General features: G+C 58.6%; 1 protein-coding gene across 1 annotated transcript; it reads left to right on the top strand.

Moving 5' to 3' along the window:
- Positions 1-414: 414 nt before the first annotated feature.
- Positions 415-8,473, top strand: MYL10 (myosin light chain 10; the record flags this gene model as incomplete). The annotated part of the gene is made up of 6 exons (XM_081256002.1): positions 415-492; positions 1,032-1,107; positions 2,037-2,141; positions 5,575-5,653; positions 8,047-8,095; positions 8,375-8,473. Exons 1-6 carry the CDS (start codon positions 457-459, stop codon positions 8,471-8,473), a joined length of 444 nt encoding a protein of 147 aa, XP_081112128.1. The 5' UTR covers positions 415-456.
- Between the last annotated feature and the right edge of the window lie 1,952 nt (positions 8,474-10,425).

Raw genomic sequence — 10,425 nt, 5'->3', positions numbered from 1 at the left:
AGGGACAGACCTCGCAGGGCTAAGGGATCTGGGTGTTACCCTGAACACCGGGAAGGGTGGCAGGAGAAGAGGGCCCCCACGTGGCGGCTGGTGCTAGAAAAGACGCCCCTCTCTGCTCTGCATCCTGGGCACTGACCTCCTGCATTCTGGAGTCAGGGGCCTGTCGGGGAAGCAGCAGGTAGCCCCGCGGGGTAGCCGCTCTGTTGGCTTCTCTCAGGGAAGAAGAAGCAGGGAAACGCCCTGCTTCTCTGCCAGGCTTCATGAGGAGCCTGGTCTGTCTGCTGGGGTCCGTGGGGGCGGGCAGTGTCATTCAGGAGATGAGCCCTGAGGGTTGGGTGGGGCGAATGGGGGACCTTCCCAGGAAGGGGCTTCTGTAAGGCCTTCCCTGGAACCTCACAGGCATCCAGAAGAGCCCGGAAAAGAGCAGAAGGTGGAGCCAGCTCCAACGTCTTCTCCATGTTCGATCAGTCCCAGATCCAGGAGTTTAAAGAGGTTGGTCAACCACCCCCAGGGCCGTTGGGAGGGTTACAGGAATGCACGGAAAGCACTTAGGGAGCCGGCAAGGTATGGGGTCAGCCCTCAGTCCCTGGGGGGTGGTGACATCACTATCCTTAGAGGCTGCTATGCTATAGCTTAGACTCTGGAGATGTGACGAGCTGTCCTTGGGCAGCCCCTACCCCTCTCTTCCTGAGCCTTTGCTTGCTGTGTGAACTAGGGCAAGCCTTTCCTCTCTCCGAGCCTCAGTTTCACTCTCTGTAAAACGGGGTTGCTGGGAGCATGACATGAGGGATGGGCCCGAAGCCCCAGCACGTGCTGGCGCACAGTAGGAGCCCAGGGCAGGTTAACCATCACTCTCATGCTGGTGTCATGCTGAGCTGGGTGACTGGGTGGCCAGAGGGCCTGTATTGAGGTTACCCAGGCAACAGTGGTTGGGAGGACAGCCCCTTGCAGGGAGGGGGGATCTCTCTGGGGAGGGGGCCTGGGCTTGGGCAGGTGGGCAGGTGGCTGCTCAGTGCCCCTGTCTCTGCCAGGCTTTCACCATCATGGACCAGAACCGGGATGGCTTCATCGACAAGGAGGACCTGAGGGACACCTTTGCTGCCCTGGGTGGGTGACCAGCAGCCGGAGGCTTGGGGATTGGGGGCGAGCCGAGCCCTGGCCATCCAGAAAGAGTGGGCGGCTGGGGGCAGGCCAGGGCGGATGGCACAGTGGGTGTGAGGGGCTGGTGTTCTCTGGGGGTGCTGAGGAGGGGCGGCCACTGCCTGGCAGGTCAGGGGAGACTCCCGGGTGTTAGAGGAGGACTGGCCAGGGGAGGGAGGGGGGCATTTCAGGGGCAGTAGTGACCAGTGCAAAGGCTGGGAGGGGGAGGGGGAGGGGGAGAGGGAGGTGTCAGCAGAGCAGGGGGAGACGCAGGGGGTGGGCAGGAGGCTGGAGATACCCAGGGGCGGGACTCGGGTTACCGGGTGGTCTTCAGCTGCCAGCAAGGCTTTTGCCTTCTCTGAGGGCCCAGGGATGGGCCTTAAGCCGGGATGGGGGCACTGGGGTTGGGGGACAGGGGTGTAAGCAACTCACTTCCGGACTGAGCCTTAAGCTCCCAGAGATCTGGTTGTCCACTGGGACCGTGAGGAACCCGAGTCCCCGTCTCCAGACAGCCAGTGCATCCCTCCTGGGGCACCTGAGCCCTGAGGCCCAGGTCTTCCACCCCTGTGTGCCTCAGCTTCAGCTTCTTTGGGTCTCAGTTTCCTCATCTGTAAAATGGGGATAACCAGCAACTTGCTTTCCTTTCCAGGGAGGCTGAGGTGGTGGCAGTGGGGTGGTGGGGCTGGGGGCAGCCCAGTGCTGACCACGGCTAAATGTGCCTGCATCCCGAGGTCCCCCAGCAGGTGGGCAGGATCTTAGGGCTGAGTGGGGGGCGGTGAGATGGTAGGGCTGGGGGATTCTTCAGGATGTTCCGTGGTCCCAAGCTCAGCTCTCTTGGGCTGCCTGCAGGCAGGGTCCCCTCTGACCCTCCTTGTACTCCTGGGTGTCTCCCCCAGGCCGCATCAATGTAAAGAACGAGGAGCTGGAGGCCATGGTGAAGGAGGCCCCCGGGCCCATCAACTTCACCGTCTTCCTGACCATGTTTGGGGAGAAGCTGAAGGGTGAGTGAGGCCCCAGGGGGTCCTGGGGAGGGGATGGGCGAATGGGTGTGGGTAGGCAGGGCCCTGTGTGCTGACGTACCCCCCACCAATGCACGCCACAGCTAGGAGTATGGCGCAGCCCCAGACACCAGCCCCCAGGGCACACACACCAGACCCTGCCTCGGTTTCCACCTCTATATCACAGAGTGGGGTAAATGTAATGACCCCCAGTTTGCAGGGCTGTGAGGCGCCCAGCGGGACAGTTTGCGAGAAAGCCCTTTGCCCACCATCAGGATGGTGCCCCAGCCCCAGCCCCACCTTCCTAGTCCTGGGCTCATCTTGCCTGTTCTGCCTTACCACCCGCTGCTGGCAGGAGAAGGTGGTATGGGCGAGGGGGGTTCTGGAAGCTTCTGTGGCCAACCCCAGTACAAGATGGGCTTCTCCTCCAGGGAAAGGATCAGGGGTCTCATTCTGAGTGAGGAGACCCAGGCTCATACAGGTCACCACACCTGCTCCAGGTGTCCCAACATCGAAGTGGCAGGGACGGAACTGTAACCCCAACTTTGGCTGTAACCACTGCACTCCCCTGAGATGCAGCATCAGGCCGGGCTGGGGTTCCGTGGTCAGAAGGAAGGGCCAGCCTGGGCTGCGGCTGCCCTTGCGGGGTGGGTCTCATCATCATCCCATGCTCAGGCGGCCCCTGCCTGATACCCTCCTCTGGCGCCTCGGCTACAACTGGGCTTAAGACCTGGTCTCCCACTGACCCCCAGGGTGACCTTGGGCAAGGCTTATCTGCTCTTTGCACCTCAGTTTTTTTGTCTGTAAAATGGGGGTTGTGTTAGTTTCCCGAGGCTGCTGTAACAGATGACCACGAACGTGACGGCTCAAAAAACCAGCAATGTATTCTCTCAGTTCTGGAATCCAGAAATCTGAAATCTGGCAGGTCAGCTTCCCTGAGAGGCTTCAGGGGAGAACCCGTTCTTGACCTTTTCTGGCTTCTGGTGGCTGCTTCGCTCCCATCTCTGCCTCTGTGGTCATACTGCCCCCTCCTCTTCTGTCTCCCTCTGCCTCACTTTTGTAAGGACACTTGTTATTGGATTTAGGGTCCACCCGGATAAGCCAGGATGATCAGTCCATCTCAAGAGCCTTTCCTTACATCTACAGAGGCCCTTTTGCCAAGTGACATTTCCAGGTCCTGGGGATGAGGACCTGGGTATATCTTTTGGGGGCCACCACTAAACCCACGACAGGCTGGTGTTGTCCAGCTGACAGAATAGTGCCCTCAGGCCCACCTCTGGGCAGCTGTTAGGGGTTATTCCTGGGACCATGACCACCTCCTTGAAGAGCGCAGAAGTCCAGGGGGCAGGGCAGTGGTACACTCACAGGCAAAGCCATGCGTGACTCCAGCCATGACTTTAAAGCAAGTCCTGGAGCTCGTGTCCGTCTGCAGCTGAGCTAAGAGCTCTGACCCAGGGCTGCAGCTTTTTCTCATTTTCGCAGGGGCTCTGGGGCTGGAGCTCCAGCTGAGCCTGTCATGCAAACTTGGCTGAGCCTGGGGCGGGGACAGGAGCCGGGGGGCTGGGCAGACACCACCTTGTCCTTCTAATTGGGACAAGGACACTGTCATGAGGTTCCCAACAGCAATGAGGCAAGCAGTCTCCCTGCAGCCCATTTGATGAGGTTTGCAGCCTGCAGAGCAGAGGCCCATTCTGGGAGGAGAGAAGGGAAGACCGGGTGTGGTAAATGTCCAGCCATGGGGCCTGAACCCAGGGTAGCTGGTCCACATGCAGCCAGTCCTGAGGAAAGCAGGCTGGAGCCAGGCTGACCCGGCACGGAGGTCTCTCCGGAGACCCTGGGAGGCAGAGACTGCACAGCAGCTCCCCAACCATAATCCTGTGGCCACCCCTTCTCCTCCTGCAAGGCCAGGCTGTGACGGGCCCTGGACTGAGCCTCTGGCCTGGGCACACTGACTCCCTGCCACCCTACCTAGAGGAAGCCCATGGCTCTGCCTCTAGGAGCTCCCAGGCTGGCAAGGCCAGCACTGAGCCCGGCCCAGTCACTCAGGGCCAGCCTCAGAAATGTTGAGCGACTCAGACATCATCCTGTCCTGGATGATCCTGATGGTGGGGACACAGCTGGCCCTGACCCAGTCTGATGGGGGAGACACAGATGACCCTGACCCAGTCTGATGGGGGGGACACAGCTGGCCCTGACCCAGTCTGATGGGGGAGACATAGCTGGCCCTGACCCAGTCTGATGGGGGAGACATAGCTGGCCCTGACGCAGTCTGAGAAACAGGAGCACAGCATGGCAGAACAAGAAGGAGGCTCCGGAGGTTCATGGAGTTGGCTTCAAACCCTTCCTCCCCTTATAGCTGGAGACCTCAGGCAAGTAACAGAGCCTCTCTGAGCCTGAGTTTCCTCTTTGACAACCTGGCACATCAGGACCTACCACAAGGGGTGTGCTGGAGTCCCACGGGGTACAATGCCGAAGCAGCAGGATGGACTTGGCACAGAGGGCTCAGATGTGTCTGTGGCCGTGATAATGTTGGTCAAGACCTTTACCATTAATGACCCTTTATCTTAACTGATCCTGGGAGGCGGGCAGCAAACCCCGCCCCTGTCTCCATTTCACCAATGACACAGCTGAGCCTTAAGAAGGAAGGGGACATCCCCTGGTTCCACAGTGAGAAGGGAGGTCAGTGTGACGGGGGGAAGAGCACCAGGTAAGGGTCACCAGGCCACCTGCTGTCATTCACACAGTCCCTGAGACCTTGGGTGAGACCCTTCCTCTCTCTGGGCCTCAGTTTCCCCATCTGTGCCACCCGGGGGCTGGGTATTTAATCCCATTGGGTTAGTAGAACCATTTCTTCTAATGACATCTTTCCCCAAAGCCCACACTATAAAAGTGATAAAACCAGAACTGCTCTGGATGCGCCCTGCCTCTCCTGTCCCCCCACCCTCACTCTCACAAACCTGTGGACCCACCTGCCCCGCCTCTGGCCTGGACAACCTCTCAGACTCCTCCAATGCCACTGCCAGAGCCCCCACCTCCAGCCCCCAAGTAAAAGCTCTTTCTCCTCCATCCATAGCCGAATCACATAGCATCAGTTGTGAGAACTTGGAGAAGTAACTTAACCTCTCTGAGCCTCAGTTTCTTCATCTGCAAAATGGGACCAATGGGCAGGAGGGTTAAGCACATAGTAAATGCCTAGTAGGCCTTTCCAGGAGCATCTGTGCAGGCTGATTGTTACTATATGCAGAGCCCTTGGCTATTATTACTGTTCCTTGTTTCTCTGAAACATTCCTTCTCTGGCCTCACTGTGGACTAGAAGCTGGGGAGGAAGCTCCCTGAGCCCTTGGTCTCTGTAGGGGCCATGGGACCTGCCCCACCCCCAGCCTCTGCCTGGCCTCTTTATCCTGATGCTCCCCCTGCCTGTGTGTGCTGTTTCTAGGTACGGACCCGGAGGAGACCATTCTCCACGCCTTCAATGTGTTCGACACTGAAGGGAAAGGTTTCGTCAAGGCTGATTTGTAAGTCTCCTCTGCCTTCTGTTTTGGTTTTTCTCTCCCCAAAGTCTCAGGTGATAGATGGACTGAGGTTGGGTCAGGGTGGCTCGCAGCCCAGTCTCCTGTCCTGCCTGGAACTCAGGCATCTCAGGCAGCTTCCAGCCAGGAGCCAGGAGGCTGCTGCCCTGCCCAGTTCAGCCATTACGAGATGTCCCTTCCCCTCTCTGGGCCTGGGTGTCCCCATCTGTGTGGAAGTGTATGGGGAACATGGGATCCCCAGGCGAGGGCTTCCCAGTAGCTAGGGAGGAACAGTTGGGGGTAGAGGTGGGCCCTGAAGGATGACTAAGGATCCCCCTGGCTGGAGCAGAGAGGGCGTGTTTGGGGTTGGTGAGGAGGAACGGGCTGTGGCTGGATGGCGGCGGGTTGGGGGGGTGGCGGGCAGCACAGAGAGGAAGGCAGGGCCTGTGTGGAGTAGCCCTGGCCCTTGGGTCTGCCCTGGGGGCATGGGAGAGCCTAAGAAGCAGTTAGGCAGGGGCAACATGGAGGCCAGCCTGGAGGAGGAGAAGAGAGGGTTGCAGCTGCCACAAGGGTGTTGGCCATCGGGATGGAGGCGAGTGGATGGGTGAGTGAAATATAAGAGGCCAGCGCCAATGGGATCCAGGGTGTTGGGAAGAGGACTGGGCCAGATGTTAGCCAGGGCCCAAGTGGATGTGGGGATGGAGGCGTAGCCATGGGAAAGAAACAACTCAGCTGGGGCTGCAGAGAGAGTGAGGTGGCCGTGGGCAGCTGTCCGGCCTCCACTGGGCTGGCATCACTGAAGGAGGGACCGCTAATGCCTGCTATGCCTGGGAGCCTCAGCCCTGGGAGAGCACAGGGCAGACAGCCAAGACTTGCGGGCCGGGGCGGGCCGGGCAGAGGCAGCCTGTCCAGGGGCTGAGACACTGAGCCTTCTGAGCCAACCTCTGAGCTGTCCCTTCAGGGCCTCCAAGGCCTCCCTGGGCCTGTGGGTGACCCTGGGCAGGCAGGATGTCTTCCTTAGTCACAGGCTCGGGACCAATTACTGTGATGCTTGAGGCCTCGGCTGGAGGCTGATTTTGCTTTCTCTTCAATATTAGCATAGCACGTGATGGAGGTGGGGTGGAAGAGGGCAGGGGGGCAGGGAGGAAGTGGGGAGGGTCTTTCTTGTCTCTCAGACATTCTTACAGCCCCTCACCCACCAGAGTTTTGAGCCACACTCTCCTCAGGGGTCGGGGAGGGGTTCCTGAGGTTCCCGAGTGTTTCTTCAGGCTGCAGCCCTCTCCTTCACCTCTCCCTCAGAATCCGGGTTCCCACCCCCATCTTGGAGACCTAGGGGTGGCACTGGGGGAACCCCCTGGGGTGAACTGAACCCACCCCTCTACTGCCACCCACCTTCCCTCCCACTAGAGCAAAGTCAGGGCTGGGAGGAACCCTTTGGAGACCCAGTTTGGGAACCGCAGGCGCCATCCCCAGGATATGGGATCTGAAAGACATGGCTGCCTGCCAGGCAGGCCACAGAGGGGGCTCTGGTTGAAAGAGAGTCTGTGAAAAGTCCCTAGCGTGGAGAGTTGGAAACTGTGACTGTCCTGTAGTAACATAAATAGTGGAAAATGTGCATCGGTCTGGAGCAGGGCGGCGGCTGCCGGCGCCACAGGGCACAAGGGTGCTCAGGGCCCTGCTCAGCCCTCTGGTCCCACCCCTGCCCTCTGCACCCCCTGAGAGCTCTATGGGGCCCTCTGAGTTCCTGGGGGCACCAACCCCTCCCCCACAGCCTCAAATGCCCCACCTCTGGCCATTCCTCCAGGCCCCGGGCAGCTCTGGCCCCTGTGGGCAGCTGCTCTTCTGGACCACGCAGGGGGACAGGCCCCACCCTGCCGCTGCACATCAGTACCCCTCCCGAGCCTCAGTTTCCCTCTCTGTAAAAGGGGGATAATAGTACTCCCTTCCCAGGGCTGCGAGGAGCAAAGGAGACCTGGGCAGGCGCAGGAGGACACGGACCTGGGTAGCCTTCCTGCCCCTTGGCTGAGCGCAAGCACCTTGCACGCTGCGAAGCACCTTACAGATGTCAGCAAAAATCATAAGCTGAAGAGGCAGTGCGTCTAGGACCAGGGCAAAGAGGCTCCCCTCAGTGACCTAGAGGTTGATTATTAGTGATGGGACATCAGAGTGGTCCCCACAGTCATGTTGGGGTCCCAAGGTCATTTCATCGGGTCCCCATCTGATGTGAAGAGGGGAGTCCACGTTACAACGGAGGCTGAGAGCTGAAGTGGCCGCCCGAGGCCACACAGCCATCTGGGGGCTGTAGGGCCAGCCCTGGTTGGTCATCAGCCCCAGGATCCGCGTGTCCACATCCAGAGTGGCCCTTACCCTGAATGTGACCCTTTCTCTCCCTTGAACAGCATCAAAGAGAAGCTCATGACGCAGGCCGACCGCTTCAGTGAGGAGGAGGTGAGTGCCGGCTTTTCAGGGCCTTGCCCAGCGCTGATGAGCATCTTCCTGGGAAGTGCTCTTTCTTTAGTGACCTGCCGAGATGATGTCCCCCTTGACTCCTAGGATGGGAACAAGGATGGTGGGATCCTGGCCTGCTGGCCTGGCCTCTGTGGCCTCCACCCTGATGCCTCCCTCTCCAAAGAGGGGAGCGACATTCTACCTAATGCCCTTGGGTGACCCCCAGCTCTGGCCCCCACCTCGGCCCTGGGTGAGGCTGACTCCCGGCTCTTTCCCCAGATCAAGCAGATGTTTGCTGCTTTCCCGCCAGATGTGTGTGGCAATCTGGACTATAGGAACCTGTGTTACGTCATCACTCATGGCGAAGAGAAGGACTAAAAAGGGGACCACCGACGCCCACCCCCACCCCATACACACATTCAGAGGCAGCAAACATGGGGCTGGGGGTGGGGGAGAGGGGCGGCCGTTGAGGAGCCCCTGCAGCCAACGTGTGTGTGTGTGTGTGTGTGTGTGTGTGTGTAAGGAAAAGGCTCTCTGGCCTGTGGGTCAGAGGCAAAGTAAGAATAAATAATGTAACAAGGTCTGAGGTTTTGTGATTAATGCTCCGGTTGGGGAGAAAGCTAAACATTCCTATGTTGTTGGTTTTTCCAAAGTTTTTACTTCCTGGCTTTGCTCAAATGTTCCTGATGAGCTGGTGTTTAGAACTAATTGACAGTTTTAAAGATCCCCAGCTGGGGCACGGGACACTGCCTTCATTTATGAAGCTTTTATTGAGCACCTAGTGCGTGCCAGCCCTGGTGCCAGTCCCAGGGACATGGAGATGAGCCAGCCCTGTCCCCGGGCGGAAAGATCATGCAGTGAGGGAGACAAGAATTGGGGTGGGGACACAGTGGGGAGGAGGTGGGAGAAGGCCTGGAGAGACCTGGCAGCTAGAAGCCAGACAGAGGCAAAGATGGTGGTGGGGGGAGGGGACGGAGGGGGCGGGGGTGGTGGATTCAAGGGATGTTTAAGGAAAAGGCAAAGATTTCTTGAACAGGGCACGCATAGCATCAACCATATAATAAAAGGGCAGAAACTGGACTTCAAATTAAAAACTTCCACTCAGCAAAAGATACCATGAAGGGTGTGAAAAGGCAAGCCCAGGCTGGAGAAGATATTGGCAACAATAGATATTGACAAACATCTTCAATCCCGAATATACTTAAAAAAAAAATCCTACACATCGGGACTTCCCTGGTGGTGCAGTGGTTAAGAATCTGCCTGCCAGTGCAGGGGACACGGGTTTGAGCCTGGTCCGGGAAGATCCCACATGCCGCGGAGCAACTAAGCCCATCCACCTCAACTACTAAGCCTGCGCTCTAGAGCCCGCAAGCCACAACTACTGAGCCCGTGTGCCACAACTACTGAAGCCCGTGCGCCTAGAGCCTGTGCTCCGCAACAAGAGAAGCCACGACAATGAGAAGCCTGTGCACCATAACGAAGAGTAGCCCAGGCTCGCCACGACTAGAGAAAGCCTGCGTGCAGCAACGAAGCAAAAAAAAAAAAAAAAAAAAAAAAAAAAAGGATGTAAGGTCCATGGAAGCAAGGGTTTAAAAAAAAAATCCTATACATCAATAAGGGAAAGATAACCAAAACAGAAAACAGAAACCAGGTAGGTGACGAGGTCAATGGCAGAGCTGGGAGTGGAACCCAGGCAGCATGGTTCTGAGCCTGTGCCCATAAGCTCTACCCCACACTGCTACACCCTGCACTGGGACATGGGGGCGGGGACTGAATTTGGGGTCACAGTGAGGAGGTCCCTTTCCTTGTCCCTTGCCCTCCTGCACTCCATGTTCCCTCTGGGGGAGGTGGGGAGAGAGGCGTCCCCATCAGCCTGGGGCTCCCAGGCTCAGGACACAAGGGACAAGATCTGCAGAGCAGGGCTGGGGAAGGCAGAGGAATATTCCAAAAGATCCCTCCCTCCTCCCAGGCCTTGCTCTCTCTGCTCTCGAAGAGTTTAGCTTTCCTGGAAATCAAGGACTCAGCTGCCGAGGCACTCGTCAGACCTGTTTGTGTCCCCAGGAACCAGGCCAGAGCCAAGCTTTTGGAGGGAGTGGGAGCCGTGGCTACCTGCTCTCCCGTCCTGCAGCTCCGGGCTGCCCTACTCCGTGACACCAGGCCTGCTGGCCCTGCATCGGCCTGGCTCCACGAGGACACGCGGTGGCCAGTGGGGAAGGCCGGAGGGGCTCCATGCAGCTCAGGAGGGGAGACTGGGAGCCCTTCCTTTGCTCATTCATTCCTCCACCCTTCAGACAGCGGTCCACTTACACCCACTCTGTTCCAGGGCCCAG

This window comes from Mesoplodon bidens (assembly GCF_964165515.1).
Source record: "Mesoplodon bidens genome assembly, chromosome: 15".
Classification (NCBI taxonomy): domain Eukaryota; kingdom Metazoa; phylum Chordata; class Mammalia; order Artiodactyla; family Ziphiidae; genus Mesoplodon; species Mesoplodon bidens.
The sequence above is the reverse complement of the archived record's forward strand: the minus strand, read 5'-3'. Positions and strand labels throughout refer to the sequence as shown.